Source organism: Pyrus communis, chromosome 7 (genome assembly GCF_963583255.1).
Source record: "Pyrus communis chromosome 7, drPyrComm1.1, whole genome shotgun sequence".
Taxonomy (NCBI): Eukaryota; Viridiplantae; Streptophyta; class Magnoliopsida; order Rosales; family Rosaceae; genus Pyrus; species Pyrus communis.
Genome location: NC_084809.1, coordinates 24,424,229 through 24,448,398, shown reverse-complemented (window position 1 = coordinate 24,448,398; position 24,170 = coordinate 24,424,229). Strand labels below are relative to the sequence as shown.

The 24,170-nt window shown below is 33.2% G+C and overlaps 1 protein-coding gene across 1 annotated transcript; it reads left to right on the top strand.

Annotated features, from left to right (window-relative positions):
* Positions 1–13,375: 13,375 nt before the first annotated feature.
* LOC137739933 (beta-glucosidase 12-like) lies at positions 13,376–19,531 on the top strand. The gene is made up of 13 exons (XM_068479686.1): positions 13,376–13,576; positions 14,067–14,136; positions 15,696–15,754; positions 15,909–15,984; positions 16,090–16,167; positions 17,557–17,644; positions 17,760–18,015; positions 18,172–18,287; positions 18,383–18,600; positions 18,689–18,720; positions 18,812–18,914; positions 19,026–19,134; positions 19,254–19,531. The coding sequence occupies exons 1-13, from the start codon at positions 13,376–13,378 to the stop codon at positions 19,423–19,425; spliced, it is 1,578 nt and encodes a 525-aa protein (XP_068335787.1). The 3' UTR covers positions 19,426–19,531.
* The last annotated feature ends 4,639 nt before the right edge of the window (positions 19,532–24,170 follow it).

Here is a 24,170-nt window from a genome sequence, read left to right as displayed (position 1 = left end):
AAATTATATGGAAATACGAAAATCGGCCAAGTGCTGTGGTGTTGGTTTAGAACCTCGAACGGATTGAATACGTCAATGGCAAGACCCAATCTAACATTCCGGGGATTAGCAGCAAACTCGGGGTACATTCGATCGAACTCTTTCCATGCCTCCCCATCTGCAGGATGCCTCGTCACATCATCGTCTATCCGTTTTTCCTTATGCCATCTCATGTCGGTGGTAGTATACGTCGACATATACAATCGCTACAACCTAGGTTTCAAAGGCAGATAACGCATGACCTTTTGTGGAATCTTAGTCGTTCTATTGTGAGATGTCATTTTGAACTTTGACTCATTACATACAGGGCATGTATCCAATCCTTTATTCTCTTTGTAGAATAAAATACAATTGTTTTAGCAAGCGTGAATTTTTTAGTAACCCAATCTGAGACCATTCAACACCTTTTGCATGTTTCTATGGTCTTTTGGCAAACAATTGTCCTTTGGAAGCATTCTCTTGAAAGCCCTCAAAAAGTAATCAAAACACTAGTTCAACATACAATACTTTATTTTTCCGTGCATTAGTTCCACAATGTCCTTTGGAAGCATTCTCTTGGTTGGCATTTTTTTAATAATTTTTCATATTGTTCGAATTCTACACTGTCCATTGGTGTAGGCACATCATCTTCCCCTTCCTGATTGGTGTTTGTCAATGCAAATGGAAAATCATCATTTATAATATCCATGACTTGTTCATTAGGATCCAAATTAGGTTTAACATAGCCCACTCTTGTAGCGTTTGAAGATGAAGCATTGTCTAATTGTTCCCCCATGATGGTTCCAAGTATTATAGGTCTCCACCATTTTATTCCCTACTGAATGAAATTGAACATTTTCAATTATGTCCCTTAACGTGTTGTTACACCTTCTACAAGGACACCAGATTCTTGTTGCACTTGGGTTGTGTGTACATGCAAAGTCAATAAAATCCTTGATTTTATCTAAGTATTCGTCCACGCATCTATTGGGGTTTTGTATCCACGTTCTGTCCATAATTCTTGCAACCACAATAACAGTACAACAATCACAACAACTTCATACAAATGATATTGTCACCTTATGCCTCCAGTAAGAGCAATATCCTATTCGGGAATGCAAAGTTATGTCTCGTAATTTACGGCTACATTATATTAGATTTCGACGTGGAGGAATTTCGGCAGCATCTTGGTACAGTTCTTCAGATGGACGACGTAGATATGAAATACCTATGTGTCACCCGAAGAATGTACATAGACGACACCGAAATCCCCACAACCGAATCCTAATCCTTGAACCATAAACTATGCGCCATAACTGTGCATTCCCAAACTGTCCAAATCCTGGGATAATTCAAGAATCAATTGAACCACATTCATGGTTTCACATCTATGCGCGGAATTCAACTAATCCTCGAATGGGAAAAACTAAGTAGAGGTTGGACATGCTCAGCCCTAATTTGGTCCAATGCGTCGGACCTTCGGTCTAATGTACAACCCCCAACTCTCCATTCAAACGCACTTTCATTACTTGAGTTTTGAAGAGCAACTTGCATAAAAAAGATGCGTCATCAATATGACATCTTGATCTAATAATACAATTTTATATCAAAATAAATTTACATATAATATTATAAATTAAATTAAAATAGCATGGTAACAATATGCCCCTTATCTGCAAGTTATTCTCCTAGGTTCCGCCATCCATTCATCAATGATCAAAATTGCTCACACGCACAGCTGCAATTGAGCTTTAGGAGCTCAATTTTGAAGAAACTACATCAACACAGCATGCAATTCAGTGAATTCACGCACGCATTTTGTTAAAAATTCGAAACCGCAAGAGACGTGACAAAAAGAAGGGTTTTTATTGGTCATGGAAGGAATCAACGAGCTACGTGACACGCGCTGCAATACAACAGAAAGTACAAAATGACATTGTAAATAGATTATTTATGTTAAATGAACCTTCAAGAAAAAATGAAGAAGATAAATTTGAGGGTATGTCTGGCAATTGCGTCATGTTTAGTCATCACTCATGTCATGTGTGGTTGGTTTTGATTAAATGCGAATCTAAACAAAAAGTAAACAATTTCTGTATGGCTGTCAAATTTCAGTCCCCCAGAAACATATCTGCCTGTCAAAATTTAACAAGTCTTTAAAAATGAAACATCGTTTCCATACAAAAGTTAACCCGATTTATCTTATTTTTAGGTTAAAACTTAAATTTTTAATCTAAAAAATTTAGATTTTAATTGAGAAATAATTTTTCTCATTCAACCTTTCTGAATTAAAATTTTAACTCACGATTATTAAAAAATGAATTTATGATAATTTTTTTTAAAGTAACTTTTAAAAATATATATATGTTGTCACATCCTGGGCCCACTCCTCCACCGTAGCACGATATTGTCCGATTTGGGCCCCGACCACGCCCTCACAGTTTTGTTTCTGAAAGCTCACACAAGAACTTCCCAGTGGGTCACCCATCATGGGAGTGCTCTCGTGCGCTACTCACTTAACTTCGAAGTTCCAATGGAACTTGAAGTCAGTGAGCTCCCAAAAAGCCTCATGCTAGGCAGAGATGAGAATATACATATAAGGCTTAGAGGATCCACTCCCCTGGGCGATGTGGGATGTTACAATAACCCACTGGGAAATTCTCATGTGAGTTCCCAGAAACAAAACCATGAGGGCGTGGTCGGAGCCCAAAACGGACAATATCGTACTACGGTGGAGGAGCGGGGCTGGGATGTGGTGGACCCTAGGCCGGGATGTGACATATGTAGACTATTCTAATTTAATTTTATTAATATTTTAACCTAAAAATATTTAGATACCAATAAATATTAAAAAATTACTATTTTAACACTACAAAGAATATGAAACACATGAACTATTTTTTTTAATTACTTTAACAATTAGATTTAAATTTAGACTATTAGATTTTTTTTTTTTTTTGACCATTAGATTTGATCAAATTAGATCTTAGATGTTAGATTCAATAAATTTATATATATAAAACAAAAAAAAATATGGTGGTTCAGCTTCACTAATCTAGGGAGAATCTTAAGCTAAATTTGTTCGAGAAATGAGTTTTGAGTTTTAACTCATATTTGGTCCAAGGGTTGGAGTAAGTTGAGGTAAATTTAAAACCTAAAATTTGAATTTTACTCCAATGATTTGAGTATGTCTTACCATCATAAACTATAGCGTAGGTAAAGCATATACCTAATCATTTGCCACATGTCTTTTCACTTAATCTTGGTTTTTTTTTTTTTTTTTTTCAAAATTGAAAAATGAGCATTTGATATGAAAATTAACTAGAGTTAGGTGAAAGATACAATAGATAATTATGTGGATGGTGAGCATACGCTAGAGTTATAGTAGTGAGCAATTAACAAAGCGGATTGCAGCTCCCCAATAAACAAAAAAATGTGAGAGCTTCCGAACTTGATTCTTCGAATTAGTGAGTCTGCTCGATTGTGATTATGGACATAATGAAACTTTTTATAGCTTCTTCTGACCCAAAAAAAATAAATGATTGTACCTTACCATTAGTCGATCTTTTTTAGAAAGGAAAAAAAAAGGCAAAAATGTTTTCAACTTAACCACGCTCCACTAGTTGCAGCGCGCATCACTTGGACTTCTTTTTCACTAAATTGTCCCCAATGCGAAGCGCAAAGAGTGCCAACTAACTTTTAGGAAATGATTATAATTTTGAAACTTTTTTCAGAACTATATTATAAGAGCATTTTTAATACAGGGTTGTAAATTGATCAACAGGATCTTCTTCAAATTCTTTTGATGGAGATCTTGGGGATACGTGAATGGTGTTCGTAAATCGTACATCGTGCGATAAGTTTTTTTCAAGTACTGTTTATGTTTATTTTTAAATAAAAATATTTAAAATAATTTCTGATCACACGATATACGATGAACGGACACGATTCATAGATCTCCGGGATTCTCACAAAGAGAATTCGGACTCGTAAATTGAGAGGTAAAAGTTCTATTTACAATTTTATTTTATTTTATATTTTTAAAATATGTTTATTTTAGTTCTCATCCTTTAGAATTTCTGGCCAACCGAAAATACAAAATGCTCATTGCAAGGCATTTGCATCTTCCATTGAAAATGTTCTATATACAGTATTGCTGTAATGATATGTCAAGCTGCTCAGGCAACAGAGTAATGCTAGGTAGACTAAATTTACATACTAAATGATGTGTCACTAATAGAAATAAGCACGTTAATCAATACTTAAATAATAATTCAATTATCAACTTCTATGTCATTTAGTTTATAAAATTTTAACTACATATTTAATCTTCCTAGCATTACCCATTACTAAATAATTTGTCATTTTAAAATTTTCTTTCATTTTGAATACTAAAAGATTAGGAGAATACTTTTATTTCATGCATTGAGATATTACTAGGGAGACTAAATTTGTAGACTAAATCTTGTAACTAAATGACATGGATACTACGAGTGTTAAGACGACCATGTTAGTTACTACGAGTAATTAGTTACCGTAATTTATAACTAGAATTAGGTAATACAAGTGTTAAGACGGCATGTTAAAAAATAGGGTGAACTGCTAATTTAGTCCCAAAATTATCACCAGAGAGAAAATGAGGTCCCTAAACTATATTTTAAGAAAAATAAGTCATTGAATTATAAAAATCTGCCAATTACATCCTAATATTAGATTCGAACCTACTATATTCAATTTTTCATCACTCTAAGTCACGTTACTTATATATGATACACATTTGATGATATATTGGTAATTTTTCATAAAGAAATAGTGTATGGAGTTAATTTTGGAGGGTAAATTATACGTTAGATTCGCAACCTAAATGAAATGTTAAGGGTTTACACATGAGAAAATGACGGTATTACACTTTAAAGTGTGTCAAATGACTTAAGTTGACGAAAAATTGGATAAAATAGTTTTGAATATAATTGTAAGGATGAAATTAATAATTTTTAATAAATTTAGGAACTTATTTTATCGAAACAAATAATTCAAGAATCTAATTTGTACTGAGGTGATAATTCAAATCACCCTAAATAATAAGAACCCTTGGAATTTCTTTATATTAATCTTTGAAAGCAAAGATGAAAGACTGCATGTATGTCGTATGTAGACGACATCAAGCAAAGCAAACCAACATTACAGGTGGGTTAAGTGTAACGGTGCATGGTGCATGGTGCATGGTGCATGGTGCATGGATGCGTGGAAAGGCTTGGTACATACGTTGAGGTAAAAAATTATCTGCCGGTAGGAAGCAAGTTGATCATTTTCCTACTACGTCAATGTGGTAGCTTGTCGCTGGTTGTCAACTTGTCTTTGTCTTCTACATCAATTAGGAGTTACTAGCTACTAGCTAGTACGTAGTAACTCTCAACAACATGATCCTTTTCCCTTTGGGAGGCTTTATTAGGACAATAAAAGAAAATTTACTCCTGATAGGCAATAACTTTGAAAGCAGTGTATTACCCGGTGGTTAGGATTTTTTGTTTAAACTCACTGTGTTCATGTTCAAAACTTACTCTAGTTTTTTTTATGTAAATTAATATTAGAATATCACTTGTAATAAAAAAAAAAAGACAATAACCCTACACAAGGATAGAACCATGACCAAACAGCATGGCAAAGGGAAGTGAATTTCCGCCTTCTTTTTGCCCTTTTTCCAAATTTTCACTTTTTTTTTCTTTGATTTATTTAATGATGGCTTCAAAACCGTGTAAAAGATGAAAATGGTAGTCCAAAATCACTCATATACGGTAAAGCTAGTTTAAGGGTCAATCGACTTAAAAAAATGATTGAATTCAAATGTTGTAGCTCAATACACTTTATCCTTCACTCGAAGTTCTGTATTTGAATCTAGTTTTTGAATATTATTTGTCGAAAAAACTGATTGTTTAATGGATTAGGGTCACATCTTAATTTTGTTAAAGAACAAAGTTGGAAGGATTACATTAATTTTGAGGATGATAATCAATCATGATTATAGAGTCATGGAATTCAATTATAAAATTATTGATATGATTAATCGTAGCGTAGCTTAGCTATATAGGGCAAAGTAGGAGATATGACACAATAAGGTCGCCCAAACACAAAATAAAAGAAAGAAGGTTCCCCATCTCCTTCAACCATATACGTTTATGTTGTCAAATCCGAATATGTCTAATGAAAGACCATCTTTACCAATATTTATATTATTAGGGTGTTTTTGTTTGGGCTCACAAACTTTCTTTGGATTGAACTGGACTAATTGTTGCTTCAGTCCCATGTCTGTTAGGCAGCGGGATTAAGTTAAGTGGGATTCAATCGGACTCGCTCCGACTATCTGTCACATCCCAGCCCGGGACGGATCACTTCCCAGGCCCGCTCCACCACCGTAGCACGATATTGTCTGCTTTGGGCTTACCATTCCCTCACGGTTTTGTTTTTGGGAACTCACGAGCAACTTCCCAGTGGGTCACCCATCATGGGATTGCTCTAGCCCCCTTCTCGCTTAACTTCGGAGTTCCTAAGGAACCCGAAGCCAGTAAGCTCCCAAAAGGCCTCGTGCTAGGTAAGGATGGGAATATACATTTAAGGATCACTCCCCTCGGCGATGTGGGATGTTACAATCCACCCCCTTAGGGGCCCGACGTCCTCGTCGGCACACACGCGACCAGGGTTAGGCTCTGACACCAATTGTCACATCCCGGCCCAGGAATGGGTCTGCCCTGGGCCGGGATGTGACACTATCTCCTTCGCTAAGAGTTCTTAGCGAGCACCCTCAAATATGACGGGATTGCTAAGACCGTCTTTGAAAAAGTTCGCTCGTCCTGCTTCTCGTCTTCGTCTTGTAGGTCTTACTCCCTCATCCTAGTCTTGCTCTCTCATCCTCTTCTTGCTCGTCCTCATCCTGCTCCTCTCCGATTTAGTTTTGCAGATCTGAAATTATTATTGGTTTTTTTTTTTTTTATCGATTTTGTTGTTTTGGGTTTAGAGTCTTTGAAATTTTTGAATTTTTACGATTGTGTTATGTGATTGGGTGTGTTTTTTAATTGATTGCTACCCTTTTTTTTTTCAATTTTTCTTGACAATTTGTTGATCCTTAGAGATGGGAATTCGATGTAACAAACGCACCCTTAAAATTTATCATAATCCATCCGTATTTCTCAAATTAGATCTAAGTCCTTGCTCCACACACACACACATCTAAGTCCTTGCTCCACACACACACACACACGCACACACACGCATGGTGCATGTTATTATTATATTATTCATTATTGTTATTGGATGGGAGGTGGTCAAACTTTGTTTTGGACATTGACTGTAGATGCCTTGCAATTGCCCAACATGTACAGCTTTCATTCACATGAAGAAACACACTTTTTAGAAGACTACACTTGGTTAAGTTGAAGATAATATCAGTGTTTAATTATTAGTTTGTTTTTATAAAAATTATTTTTTATTTTTTATTTTTTAATATAACGATATATTTACACTAAAGAGTGTTGAAATAAATTGATTCCGAATTTGTTATAAAAAAAAAATCGAATCTAATATTCTTCACTTATAACTAATGAAAAACACGATTAAAATGTGGTATTAAGTGACTTTTAACTTTTTATTAATTTTTTCAGAATATCATTATGTAGTTGTTTACGTATTTATCATTTAGATAATGTTAGACAGACTAAATTTTTAAACTAAATTATGTGTTACTAATAAAAAATAATTATGTGCACTCCGGTAATCTTTATGCCAGCCAAATTTTTTATCTCTTAACAAAAAAAGGGAAACTTTCACAAACATCCTTAGGGCTGGTTTGGTATTGCTGTGTTTTGAAAAAAAAGCTGCTTCTGCTATGCTGTGAGAATAAGCAGCTATGAAATGAAGTAGCAGAGTGTTTGGTAAACTTTTTTTGTAAAAGTGCTTTTGAAAAAAAAAAAAAACAGTATTATAGTATTTGGTAAACTTTTATGTAAAACAGATGTGAAAAAAAGCCGATTTTTTAAAGCTGGGTTTTGCAGCTTCTTGTTTTTGGCTTTTTTTCACCCAAAACTGTAACAAAAAGCTGAAGCTGAATGTTTACCAAACACAAAAACAGCTCCTAGCTTTTTTTTATACCAGTTTTTTTTTTTGGAATCACCTCAGTACCAAACCAGACCTTACTAATTTACCAACCAAACTCACACGAGAATGTGCCATCTTTACTAATTTTTGTCAAATCGTATCGTCTGCAAGTTATATGGGACATTTTTCTAAATGTCCTTTTTTTCATTCAAATGATTAGGCGATTTTTTCAATTTCAACGATCTTTTGTGAGACTACAATTCGAAATTAAAAATTTCAAGAAACTTATTTTCTTTCAATAAGTACATTCAGAATTAAAAGACCCCTGGGTGATTTTAGATATGAATTCAGTTTACCCAAGTTCGTGAGCCATATTTTCTAGCTTATCCAAAAACAAGTTATCGTCACCAAAATTCTTACCCAATTAAGGTGCTCAAGTACCCAACACATGACGACTTTGGATGCAATTGTTAATGAAAATTGACATAGGTGGTATATCTACACTGAAAGTAGAGTCTAGGTTCGTGTTGACAAGATTTTTAATTTGGTTGGTATCTGCACACACGCATAATGTCCAAATCTACTATATATACAAGAAAAAATATTAGTATAATTGCAGTTATGGTTGTTAAATTAGCAACGTAATCGTTTAATTTGTTATTTCAAATTAACCTTATAGATGAGTATTAACTGCGAGGTTAATAAATTTGACCCCACTAATTAGCACCGCCAAGACAAATTTCTTAAAAACATATGTAAATGTAATGGCCAGCTCAGGAGTAAGGTTTTGTTTCGTTTCAGCTATAATTGCATGGTGGGTTACCTAAACTCCCTTCAATATTTATATTTGTACGCGACTATCACATCTGCATGCATTGTCAATTACTCATCAATTATTGAACTGAACACCATATTAGCCTAAAATCACATGCACGAGACCTCATTATAGACGAATCCGGATCCTCTCTCGATTCTTTTAGTGAGGATTTCGCGGATTCATAAATCTTGTTTATTTATTATATATCGTGTGATTAATTTTCATTAAGTAATGTTTATGTTTAATTTTAAATAATAAAATTTTAAATAATTTATGATTGCACGATGTATGATGAACGAAGACGATACATGGATTTCTGAGATCGTTACAAAAAGAATCCGGATAGGATTCTTGTTCATTACAGTATCACCTGTTGAACAGTCTGGTTCAGTACGAGTAACTACAATGATTTAATATATGTGATTAATTATGATCATAATTATCTAATGATTTAACAGTCTGGATCAGTACTAGTAACCACCAAGATAAGTTGTTACTATTGAAATATAAGAATTGGGAAGCACGATCCTTGAGCCGAGGTCTTCGGTTTCATCCCTCCCTCCTCAAATATCACTTGTATAACACACACACACACACACACACACACACACACACACACACACACATAGATCTATGGTCAAGATCGGGGAACAATTTTTTTTTTTTTACACACTTTCTTAGGGTCCACCTGATAACATTTTTCAACCATCCGTACGGTCTAAGTTTCAATTTGTTATTCATAGGCCATCCTTGCAAAAGTTTTAGGCAAATCCAAAACTATTAAGACATTCAGTAGTGAAAAAAATGAATGTTTATGGTTTTGCACAGAAACACTAAAATAACTATTATTTAATCTCACGGTCATATAGTTTCAGATTTGGTTGATTTTTTATAGACGTGATATTTGATAGAAGACCTAAAAGATGAATGGTTTGATCGTTAAAATACATTACGAAATTGGCTCTATGTGTGAAAAAATGAGTGTCCCGCGATCCTAACCTATATATATATATATATATATATATATATATATATATATATATATAGAACTGTAAAATTAGCATTGACCTTTAACCACAAACATGAATCTAAATAATACCTATCTTTTTGCAATCATTGTACAATTTTGCAAAAACTTGTGAACATGTGAATTGCAGAGTATGATTTGGATTTTCTTTTGCTTGCAGGGACGTCGTAAAAAATTATGAATAATGCAACAACCTTGATTGGGACAAATCAAAGACAAAAGCCAAAAGCCAAAAGCCAAAACCTAGATTTGGAGTTTCATACAAGCAAAGAATGGTTGTTAAACATCTATAGAAAATATGGGAATCCATTACCAAATGCATAATAAAATATAAAAAGAAAAACCAACCTACTTAATTTCCTATGTAAGCCTGTAAGGGCTTTTACTTTAATTTTTCTCTTTGGGGTCTTCAGGTTCAAAAGACGTTGTCAGAATGCAAACTTTAATCGGACTTGTGAAGGTAAATGAGTTAATACAAATGTTTGTCCTCAAAGAAACTGACAATTTGTGAAAGTCCTCTTAATTTGTTGTTTTTCTTGCCTTCGCACTAGGGTTTCCAAATTCATTAAAGTCTTCTTTTATCTTTCCTTCACGGTAATTGCATATAATTCTTCGTAAAATGATGAACATGGAAGATTCGAACTTGTAACTTCTTTTAAAATTGAAAAACAAAGTATTACAGCTTCGCGTGAGGTCCCCATCGCACCACTGACTTTTTTTTGTCTTCTTATATTCTCTGTGGTAATTCTATGCTTCCTAGATTTACATTAGTCAAGTGCTTCATAAGTTTGTCAACTGCAGTTTCAAATTTGAAGTTTAAACTCTATGATTTATCCTACCTAAACTATCAGTACCTTGTGTTAGGTAGAATGTAGGGCAATTACAAGGTGATTAGTTTTTGACATTTGGTTGTAAAAATGATCAGTTTTTAGTAATGACAACATATTGATAGTTTATTGATGACTCAATGATAACATAACAAAGCACACAATGATGATATAATGACAACGTAATAAACACTACCATTTTTACAACTAAATGTTAAAAACAGATCATTCCTGCTAATTATCCTAAAATATATTCTAGCTCTAGCTCTATCAATTTGCATGGCTTTTACACAAACACACACACACACACACATACTAGAATAATGTCAAGGAGAATAATTTTGTAGACAAAATTTTGTAAACTAAATGAAATGGAAGTTGATGATTGAATTATTATTTAAGCGTTGATGAATGTGCTCATTTTTATTGGTGACACATTATTCAGTTTGTAAATTTTGTCTACAAATTTAGTCTTTATATCATTACCCATGTATATATGTGTGTGTGTGTGTTTATAATTTTACTAAGTTTTACTTAAAAAAACAAGTACGAAGTTAATTACATCACAACACATATTTGTACGTCACGTACACATTTAACAACATAATATAAATATAATTTCACAACATAATTTCAACATAATTTAATTATTTTTATATTTTTTAAAAATAAAACGAAGAAACTACCTTCCAAATCGTTCTCCACCAATCGCTACTCACACACAATATCCCTAAGACAATGAATTTCATGGCGTTAGTATGAATTGACATTAATATTTTTACCCTAACAAAAAAAACACTTACCAGGCACACCGAGATAGCTCGATCAACCTAAAGAAGAAGATGGAGGGAGTATTAGATGATGAAATTGAGAGAAAATGGAAGTGACGAATGCCGGATTGAAGAAAAATGAAGGGGGATGAGGTGAAGAGGCGGATTCTGCAGTTTCTGCCTCTACACTTCTGCAGCTGAAACCACATTATACATATTACTTTTGCACGAATCATTTTGCACGATGAATATGGTGTTTGTCGCGCAAAGTATATTTGCATGACTAACATATATATTCGTCGCACAAGTCTAAATTTTTTTTTTCTTTATCATTAATTAATGTAAACAAGTTGCACGACGAATACTCTGTTGGTTACACAACTTGAATATTTTTTTTAAAAAAATCATTTTTTTCCGTTTTCTTTTTAACTAATGTAAATTTTTATTTTAATCTAAATAAAAAACTCAAACCTAATTAAACATTACCAAAATAATTAATAAAACTAATTTATTAACCCAAATACATATTATAACTAATGTAAATATTAATAGTCATCCATATAACATAAATTTATTAATCAAAGTCAAACATAACGTCCAAATATATCTTATTTCGTGAAAAAAAAAAAAAAAAACAAGCGAACTTCAATCCTCCACCTCCAGGGCATCAGCAGGGGCATCGGGAACTCCCCCACGCTCTACATCCTACTGCATGTTGAATTTCCACTACCGGAAATGCATCTTGAAAAGGTCATCCAGATACTTCCGCTATTTCTTATCGGTTTCATCAACATCCCAATGAACCTATATTAATGCCAATAGAAATAAATTAGTAATTTAAAAAAATACTACTTTTTAACAAAAATAATTATACATTCTTTAATACAAACTTAGCGATAACTCCCCCACCATGGACTTCTTCAACTCCTCAGGCACCATTTTCCAAGAATCAAACTCAGTAGAACATTGGTTCTGCGCCAAACCCCAATGTCAAACCTAAGTTCGGCATACGCATTAGCCCTACTTTTATCTTCAAAGGACAACAATCACTTACGACGGTACCTCTTTATTCGCAGCATACTTTTCCTCATTTCTTTTTCTACCACAAAATTTTAAAAGTAATAGACTTAGGAAAAAAAAAAATGGAAATTCAACCATATCAAATATAAAACAACTAATTCAATCAACAATAAATTTCCTTTTTACCTTTGCCTTCACGAGAGCCTTCTCCCACGCAACTTTTCGTTGAATCAAGAATCGAATCAACCATCGCATTTGAAACAAAACCTTTGAAAACTAGGGTTCTGAAATTGTGTTTATATAGAACCCGTAATACTTTGCGTGACGAACCACTTGGTCGCGCAAAATGCGTTATAAACGCGCACTAAATGGGAGCGGTTGAAGGACATCTGACCGTTTGAGTGAAACTTTGTGTGACGAATATGTGGAAATATTCGTCGTGCAAACATTTGCCTGCAAAAATTTTTTCCTGCTTTTTCTTGTGTGACGAATATTTTCGTTGCATAAAGTTTTTTTTTTTTTTTTTTTTTTTGCTCGACCAATCTATGATTTCGTCATGTAAGTGCCACTTAGGCAACGAAATTTGTTTCATCCCTCAAAATCTCGTTGCGCAAGCTATTTTTTCTCCTAATGCTTGTAGCTTCTCGGAATATTTATTTTATATAAAAATATTGTAAAGGTTTCATATCCGATCAAAGACTAGTATTAATAAATAAACTAGTTGCCATTTAATTTACTGTTTCAAGTGTGTACATCCTCCTCTTGGATCTAGGCTCTATATATATGAGCACCAAGCCAGGAAGAGCCAATGCATCTAAATCACCAAAACTTACAAGTTATGTCACTGCAATTAGGGTCTCCTCTGTCATGTGTGCTGCTACTACTAGTTGGCCTTGTATTGACAAGTAGTAAAGCTGCGATTACGCCCAGTCGTTATGATTCTGCTTTCCTCAACAGGAGCAGTTTTCCAGCAGGGTTTATATTTGGCACTGCTTCATCATCTTACCAGGTCAGTCATTCAACCGATTTTTGTGTGAATTCAGAATAAAAGCTGCAACATCATATGTCATAATATAAGTGGAGAAAGAATATACTTTTCAGTATTCCTCTGTTTGTATTATGATACGGGTGATGCTATTCACACATCATTTTACCTTTCACACACTCCTCTCAACTTTTGACCGTCAGATCGAACGAATTGAAGATGATCAAATGACAGATTTTAAAAAAAAAGTGTGTAGAAGGTAAAAAAATGGTGTGTGGATAGCATCACTCAGATAATTCGTGATGTACCACCTTGTTTCCAAGGACACTAAAGAAAACTCTCCAATCTTTCTGTAGAGGATTAGTAATTAATTAATTAACTACCCTTTAATTTGAGTTTTGGTTAGTTGATCAGGCTTTTCTTTCAATGTCAGACCAAGCATCGTGCATTAGTGTTGACATTAATTAATACTGGTTTGTACTCTTGTATGTGTGTGTGTTTTATTTTTCTCTAGTATGAAGGTGCAGCAAGAGAAGATGGTAGAGGACCAAGCATATGGGACACCTACACCCACAAATATCCAGGTGTGTATGTCAAGTCAAATAATTAGCTAATTTAACTTGAAATCATTTCCAAGGAGTATATAAATTCATTCTTTCTGTTTTTAATTAACGTTTTTTTTAATGTGTGATGCGGTTTAGTTACACAAAAACTAATATTTATAACAGGTTCTAGCATATGTAAAGTCTATATACAGGCATGATTCACCTATATTATAGATCAGTGAATTAACAATTGTATCAGTTTTGTCTATATATTAATCCACGTATTTTCGGTATGAGCGACAAAATCAGCCAATTGAGTGTGGCGTCAAAAAACTAAAAGTTGGCTTTTGATAGTTTAACTTCACGGGTTCCTTCAGTGGGTTTTAAATTGAAACGTATGAACTGAATATTTTCCATTTCCTAAACCACGTGAGTACTATTTGCATGTGGTGTGATTTACGGATGCAAAGGAGAGATTCGAACCAATCGAATCATATTAAGCACAGGGTTTCCAGTTTTCAACCCAAAACTTACAAAATCAAAATTTTATTTTCAAATTCAAAATATTCAGAAGTTTTCAAATTCGGTATCGTCTCATAAATTTTGGTACATAATTCGAAATTTTTACATTTTACAAGTTTTTAGATATCTTTTATTTTTCTTGTACATGCAGTTCAATGTATTCCATGTGGGATGTACTTGTATATAAATCTTGATAGTTTGTAGTATATTACTAGTATGTTTATGATTTATGTACGAGACAAAATAGTATGTATTTTTGTGATATACACGTAGAATCAAACACACGCTCAGTTTCAATAAATAAGTTTATAATTAAATATAAAAATTATGAATATTCCTCAAAAGAAACTATAAATAAAACATATACAAAACTAATAATGAATATGATAAAACCAAATTAATTACAAGATACTTCCCGCCCCGGAAGAGGTGGATTTCCTCCTTATTTAAAAAAAAAAAAAAAAAAAAAAATTAACTATTGAGTACCAATATGCAGAATATTTCAATTTGGATCATGTTTGTATCCCCCTGGGAGATTTTACTTGCCCCTGGGCGATTTTATTTGTCCCCACTTTAAATTAATGAATTTTTACCGTCCGAACATCATAATTGGAACTATTTATTCTTTTTATCATCATCTAAAGATCATATCTAAGAAAAATCATTCAATTTTTTATGCATATGAATGACCAACGAACTCTAAATTGAATGATTTTTCATAGATATGATCTTAGATGATGATAAAGAGATTGAACGGTTCCAATTATGATATTCAGATGGTAAAAATTTGTTAATTGTAAGTTGGGGGACCCCCCATAAAGGAACACAAGCATTATCCTTTCGATTTTTTTTTTTTTAATTTTTTATGGGAATAAGAATGGAAAATTATTCTGCAAGATACTACAGTATTAGTTTATGCAAGTATGTGTAGTAATTTTCAATCAAATACTAATTGAGAGTCTTTGTGTGGTGACAAAAGCGACTGGTCGGTGTACCATACATGTACTTGTATATAAGGATTTATGTGGTCATTATGCTCTAAATTAATACTCAAAATCTTCTATGATAATATGCAGAGAAGATCAAAGATGGAAGCAATGGAGATGTGGCTAATGATGAATATCACCATTATAAGGTAGAAATCACATTAAATTTATTCTTCTATACAATTTGTAGTTGGAAGGGTCCAATTAATAATTATCTTCCAACAACATCATAGGTTAGACTAAATTATGGGGCCTTAAGAAACACAAGACATTGATGATAAAATGTTGTGTTCTTATATATAGGAAGATGTGGGCATTATGAAGAATATGGGGTTGGATGCTTATAGATTCTCTATTTCATGGTCCAGATTGTTACCGAGTAAGTTTATATTTCGCATCCACAGTATAATATAACCAAGAATGCATACATACATATATATATATATATATTATATAATTTAACGTTTATTTTCTCTTGTCATAGATGGAAAGCTAAGTGGGGGCATTAACAAGGAAGGAATCAAATACTACAACAATCTCATCAATGAACTTTTACGCTATGGTGATAAATTTTCATAATGTCATTCATTTTTCGAACTTTCTTTTTAGGAGAAATTAAGTTTTCGTTCCTTAATTTTTAACTTCATTGATTAAAATTTTATTCTTTTTCAATTTTTGATCGAGGTATAATAGTTAAAATAATTTTTATTATTTTAGGAATCCTATTTGGTATTAATCTTTGCATGATTTTAGAAAGGATTTGATTATTTTGTTATTAAATTTCTTAATTAATACTGAAATTTAACATTTTGTCCTTCAATCAAGGAGAAATTGGTTCACATCCCTCAAATTTTTATTTCATTGACGGGAACCTTATTCTTTTTTAATTTTTTTTTATCAAAGTCTTTTTGTTGGTCATGGTACTCAGAAATGGAATCCTAGAATGACACCTTATATCTCTACAAAGTGTAAAGGCATTCATATTATAAATCTTACTAGAATTGCTCAGTTTTTATCAAAAGTTGTGATTTAGTTTTTTTATGCAGAAAAATATTTATATGTCAGCATATTTGAATTTTATAATTAAAAGTTATTTAACCATTCTAAATAGATCCATTTAGTATTAGAAACATTATTTTTGATATATTTATATCTATGACTATTTTGTATTATATATTTGTTTTTAATTTGTACCTATTTTTTAATTTACAACCTTTTTTTTTTTAATATGTACCAGTTTCTTTTTAGTTTTAATTTGTACCTGTATATAAATATATGTATGTATGTATGTATGTATGTATGTATGTATGTATGTATGTATTTATGTTTTTTTTTTTTGTGCCTAGATTTTTAAAATTTTATTTGTACCCATATTTTTTAATCTTTATTTGTACCCATAATTTATTTATAATGCACCCATTTTCATTAATGTACCGTTTTTTTCTTTTTGGACAAATGCACCACATTGTTATATATTTGTAAAATGTACCAATTGTTTTACGTGAAATGTTTTCTTAATGTAAATCTTATTCACTTTTTAATCCAAAATGTACTAATATTTAAAATTAAAAATAAAACATTTTTATTTTGATAAACTAAAAAGTCTGATCACATTTCACACAATTCAAATTTGAGGAAAAAAATAAGAATCCTATTTGGTATTAATCTTTACCTGATTTTAGGACGGAGATAGTAATTTTTGTTATTAAATTTCTTAATTAATACTGAAGTTTAAATTTTCTCCTTCAATCAAAGTGTTGAAATTAATAAAGTTTTAGTGTAAGATTTTAGTCAATCGGGAACCAGAACCAAAGGTATTGTTTTAAAAATAAAAAATACGATATTCCATTTATTTGAATAAAGAACATTATTACAGAGCATATTCGTGAACAATTTTGCACTCATAAACATAATCTAATCGAAGTTTATGCTTTTACTTGTTACACTCTAGGTGTAAAGCCATTTGTGACACTTTTTCATTGGGATCTTCCGCAAGCTTTAGAAGATGAATACGGCGGTTTCTTAAGCCCTAAAATTGTGTGAGTGAACGACTTTTAACCTCCACAAAATGATCTCTTTAATTGAATGCAAACTAATAAGATATATGGGCTTCAAAATCAGAATGCATTTAATTTAAATTTTTCTAGATTGCAGCCAACATTTTCGAGACTATGCAAAACTTTGTTACAATGAATTTGGCGACCGCGTAAAACATTGGATCACGTTAAATGAGCCATGGACCTATAGCTACGGTGGTTATGCTAGCGGGTCTTTTGCACCAGGACGATGTTCTGCTTGGCAGCAACTAAACTGCACCGGTGGAAATTCGGCTACTGAACCATACTTGGTGGCACACCACCAACTCCTTGCTCATGCAGCTGCTGTAAAAGTATACAAGAATAAATATCAGGTATTATTTTTTTGGTCAGAATATTCGGTTGTAGTTGAAAATTTTGATATGATTCACTAATACTACGTGATAATACAAGATCAAGTAATTTATTACTTAGATAGACAAATACTGTACCTTTTTGTTGCTCAATCAAATCTGCATGAACATGTACAGGCATCTCAGAAAGGCATGATATCAATAACATTGGTGTCACATTGGTTTGTTCCGGTTTCTGAGGCAAAGCACCATAAAAACGCTGCGTTAAGATCATTGGATTTTATGTTTGGATGGTAAGTATATCGATTAACTCAATTAAATGTTTATTTTCGGATATGTATTTTCACTGGCCAACAAGTTCATGCTTGCAATTTCCATGTTTCTGTAGGTTTATGGAACCATTGACGAGTGGCGACTATCCACACAGCATGCGGTCTCTTGTTGGAAGCCGATTACCAAAGTTTACGAAAGAACAATCCAAGTTGCTAAAGGGGTCATTTGATTTTCTTGGATTAAATTACTATACCGCTTACTATGCAAGTTATGCACCTTCAAACAATTCTGTAAATGCAAGCTATTTAACAGATGCTCGCTCTAATCAATCCCGTGAGTACAAATTAAAAAACTTTCTAGCAATTTAATTCACTTAATTGGAATAATTACACTCTGATAATTAACCATATACATTGTACAGCTGAGAAAAATGGAGTCCCCATCGGTCCAAAGGTAACATCAGATTGTTAGCTTGAACTCTTTGTGATTTTAACATCAATTTTTCTCTACGTAATAAGCTCAATTATCATCAAATGAGTTTCAGGCTGCTTCAGATTGGCTACATGTTTATCCAAGAGGAATTCGAGACCTTTTACTCTACACGAAGGAGAAGTATCATGATCCACTCATTTACATTACTGAGAATGGTAATGACTTTTTTAAGCCTAATCGATTGCATAACCAATGTTTGGATTGTACATGGTGAAATACAATGAAGTTCTATAAAACCTATATTTGAAACTACGTACACATTGTAGGTGTTGATGAGTTCAATGATCCCAAATTATCACTTGTAGAAGCCCTTAATGACACCCAAAGAGTTTATTACTACTATCACCACATATATTACCTTCACAGAGCAATCAAGTAAGTTCTTTTTAACCAACTAATATTAAGTTTAACTATAAACTTTGTTTCGGGAAAAAAAAAAAAAAACTATATTGACGCCTTCAATGCATTTTAATTTTTGCTTCCATTTTAAGTAGGGATGGTGTCAATGTGAAGGGATACTTTGCATGGTCGTTGTTGGATAATTTTGAATGGAGTTCGGGATACACTGTTCGGTTTGGGATCAATTATGTGGATTACAACGACAACCAAAAAAGGTACCCCAAACTCTCAGCACACTGGTTCAAAAGTTTCCTCAAGAAGTACTGAAGAAATCCGATCATAGTTATCGCCCATTACATGGATATTCGACGCTGATCCTTTCTGTATTTCCTTCCTTATTATGAAGTTATTTGTGTATGGAACAAAAATAATGGACTTTGAGCAATAAATATTCATACCATTTTAAGACATTTAGTTATTTGGATTTCCCTTAATTATGGTTCGCCTAATACCTTTTTGTCTACAATATTTTACTTAGAACTTGGATCCAGTTAAACCTTGACCAATGGAGATCTTCTTCATCGAATTTTACAGGCCGTACGGCGAGTTTTAAGTTAATTCTATGACAAACATCCTCAAGTGATCCTGTAGCATAGATTATGTGGTGCTGCATATGAAGGTTGTGGAAGCATATATATGTAGTATATGTATACACATAGATGACCTTAAATCTTGTCTTCTTTTTATTTTATTTTATAAAGTTGTTTAAACTGTTGGACAGTTCTAGCTGATAACAAATATCAGATATGTAGAAATGAAAGAACAAATTGAACAATGATGAGCATAAAAGCTATAGAAAGAGACAGATAAATTAGAATTTGATCTTTGCTTATTTCAATCACGTGTTTACAAACTGACTCAATATATGTTATATATAGAAGACTAGTTTATTAGCTCATAAACCACCTAACAGACTCTTTTTAACAACCTTTAACCATCTTAACAGACTTTTGAGATGTGGCAATTCTAACCGACTTCTAATAATGTGGCACTAGTCAACTATGTTCAACACCCCCCCCTCCTCAATCTCAGCTGGGATTCCCAAGCTTGAGATTTTAACAATGCCTAACAAAGCACGGACTGTGAAGACCCTTGGTTAACACATTAGTAGTTTGATCATTTGTTGGAATGTAGATAACTTTCAAATCTCCTTGTTGAACTTTTTCTCCTACAAAGTGATAGTCTGTGAAAAAATGTTTGATTCTTGAATGCAAAACTAGATTTTTCATGCGAAACTATAACAGGCATGTTGTGACAGTGAATTATTGGTGAATTGGACAAAACAACACACAATTCTTTCAGAATAGCCCAAGTTATGTCAGCAGCAATGTGAGCTAAAGCCTTGTATTCAGCCTCAGTGGAAGTCCTTGATACTGTTTTGCTTCCTAGATTGCAATGAAATAAGATTATTTCCCAGAAAAACTACAAACCTGTCACTAACCTTCTAGTATTGAGATCAACAGCCCAATAAGAACCTGAGAATGCAGTAAGATTGGTAAGTATATTTGCATAATAAACAATGCCATTACGAAATATTCCTTGAAGGTACATGAGAATTCTTTTGACAACTTCAAAATGAATTTCAATTGGTGATGTCAAGAACTGACATACTGAATTTACTGCAAATGCAATATCTGACCTAATAAAGGTCAAATACAACAATGAACCAATTATGCTCTCATACAAAGTTGGCAATGTCAACAATGTTTCTTCTGAATGAAGCATTTGGTTGTGAAGTTTACAAGGTGTTGATGCAGGTTTACATGAATCCATCCTTGCCTTGTGAATCAAATCCTTGATATACTTGGATTACAACAACAACAACAAAGCATTTTCCCCACTGAGTGGGGTTGGCTATATGAATCCTAGAACACACGTCTTCTGTTAGATCCAAGTACTCTAAGTCTTTTCTTAGAGTCTCTTCCAAAGTCTTCATAGGTCTTCCTCTGCCCTTTTAGCCCTGAACCTCTATCCCGTAATCGCATCTTCTTACCGAAGCGTCAGTAGACCTTTGTTTCACATGTCCAAACCACTATAACCAATTTTCTTTTATCGTTCCTTTAATTTTGGGTATTTATTCTTTACCTCATATATCCTCATTCTTAATCTTAGGCTACTCCTTCTTTTCCTCATATATCCTCATTCATAATCTTATCCTTTCTCGTGTGCCCACACATCCAATGAAGCATTCTTGTCTCTGCTACACACATTTTATGTACGTGCTGATGCTTCACCGTCCAACATTCTGTGCCATAAAACATTGCTGACCTTATTGTCGTCTTATAAAAAATTTCCTTAAGTTTCAATGGCACACGACGGTCACACAACACGCTCGATGCACTCTTTCATTTCATCCATTCAGCTTGTATTCTATGGTTGAGGTCTCCATCCAACTCTCCACTATTTTGCGAGATAGATCCTAGGTAGCAAAAACGGTCGCTCTCTGGTACTTCCTGATCCTTGATATACTTAGATTGATTAACAAAAATGTCACCATTGTCTTTATATGTAATCGATAGGTCTAGGAAATAAATAAGATTTCCCATGTCCTTTAAATCAAACACTTTAGATAACTCTTGTAACACTCTATGTACTTTGGATGAATTAGATCTAGTAAGGACGATATCATCCACATATAATAGAAGTATGATCATATCAGAACCATCCATTTTTTCAAACAAACTTGTATATGAGGTTGAAGCATGAAAACCCAAAGCTGCCAAGTAACAGGTAAACTTGGAGTTCCAAGCCCCTAGGGCTTGTTTTAAACCATATAATGACTTAATCAACTTGTACATGTGGGTGGGATGAGAAACATCAACAAAGCCTTGAGGTTGCTTCGTATAAACCTTTTCTTAAATTTCTCCATGTAGGAATGCATTTTTGATATCTATCTAAGATTCTAATGATTAATGGCAGCTAAAGCTAACAAAATCCTAATAGTGGTGTGTCTTACAAGAGGACTGAATGTACCTAGATAATCAATGTTATACTCTTGGAAGAGGACTGAATGTATCTAGATAATCAATGTTATACTCTTGGGAGAACCTTTGAGCCACAAGCCTACCTTTATATCTTGAGATATGTGGGACCATGATTTTCTGGGCCTATGACACGTGGTGAGAATGATTAGAATGCCCGAAACCCATAGAACATAATCTGGTAGGCTATAGGCTTAGACCTATTAAGGATATTACTTGTCTACCAATTAAAGGAAACCCTAGCGAAAGATAAATTAGGATATCTTAAGAATTAGGCAATATAATCATTCTAGGAAGATTGGGTACCTTATCTTAATTTCCTCCTACATAGTCTCCCAATTTGATGAAGATTACTTTACCAACAAGAACTCTTACAATCCCTATAAATACACTAGCCTGGTTATTTATCAGTGGACTTCAATATCTTTTCTCTGATCTATCCCTCTCTGGGACAACACTTCATTCTCTACAAGACTACCATAGATATCCACCTATGTTCGCATATTTCCCTCTATGAAACTGCAATACATTCATTCTCTTTATCCCTAATAGAGGTCCTCATGCCACCATGTAGACACGTCAATGGAGAACTCATTTCCCAACGCTCTGCCAAACGCTATTCTTCAAGGATGGCTCACACTATTCTTTCATACAACTACACCCATGGTTTGATTCAACTCCTCGAAGATAGATGCAGGTCGTCATTTTCAGATTCAACCACACCCCAATCAACCCCATGTTGGAGGAATATTAGAAAATATGAAAATAACAATATAAATTTAAATAATAATAATAATGATCATAGAGAAATTCACAACATTAATCATGTATAAGATTAATATAAACAACTAGAGAGAAAGAAAAACTGACAAAACTTGGATATTGAAACTTGTACAAATGCAATGTCCTAAAGACAGAATTTCGCCCCTACTCTTGTGCTTGTAGTTCAGTAGGCGTCCATTTATCAGGATTTAACAATCTATAATTTAAAGTCGACGCACTTCAATCTTCGGACTATGGCAAACTTTATATATTTCGTACTCTAAATATTAGACTCGAAATTTGACAAACAAAGAACAAGAGAAACAAAGTGGGGAAACCCTATTGCTCAAGAGTAAAAATTAACTCTAATTTTCTATAAAATGATAATGGTTTCATGAGTTTATATTGAACCCAAGTACTTCTTGTTAAAGAGATGTAACTTTTCATCTATAAGGAATGCACCTAAATAACATAACTTTTCTAAGAAATATGGTAAACACTATTTTTCATTCAATTATTAAAATTATATATTACAATATTTTATATTATAATATATAATTTCCAACAATTCCCCACATGAATGAACAATGAGGAAGAATTTGAGAATACATGCGGACAAGAGATGCATTGGGAGATGTGTCTTTTGGACTTGAACCTACCCTAGTGAATACTAATCGGGTTTACTTGGTAACAAAGTGGATGTGGAAGATTTTGAACTATTCACCGCAGCAGTAAACCGAGATAATAAGCAACACACATGACTAATCCTAATATATTATGGTTCATACGGTTGTGTTCATTTTGGTTTTGAACAATTCTCGGATTCATGAGAGCTTTAGAGAATTCAGTCATCTCATACTCATATAAGCTACCCACTTCTACTCTCATATAGGGGACCACTGATTAAAAATAGTCTGCTTTATTCCTCTTATTTTTAAGATATCACTGTCATTAAATATAAATATACACCCTAAAACTTCTGTAGACAACACACTTCTTCCACCATAGGAATGAGGTATATAGTGTGTTAACTTCTTTGAATCATACCCAACCAGTTTGCCTATTGAACTTAGACCATGGAATCTCCAATCAACAAAGTTAGGTTTCCAGCCGGCTAATTCATTAGTTTTGTTGGCTTTAGCCTCATTCCCCTCGATGATCAACTTAGTTTCAAGTCAAACCTTTAATAATTGGTACCACTTAAGTTGACTATCTTTAACGGTGTACACAATCCATCTGATGATTATATTTCATACAAGAATAGTTTGT

What these genes read in the sequence shown, in the direction of transcription:
- LOC137739933 (XM_068479686.1), top strand. Translation starts at nt 13,376, where the DNA reads ATGCATCTAAATCACCAAAACTTACAAGTTATGTCACTGCAATTAGGG. An exon ending in ATGGTCCAGATTGTTACCGA is followed by an intron (nt 15,985 to 16,089) that starts GTAAGTTTATAT and finishes CTCTTGTCATAG; the next exon opens with ATGGAAAGCTAAGTGGGGGC. An exon ending in GAGTCCCCATCGGTCCAAAG is followed by an intron (nt 18,721 to 18,811) that starts GTAACATCAGAT and finishes AATGAGTTTCAG; the next exon opens with GCTGCTTCAGATTGGCTACA.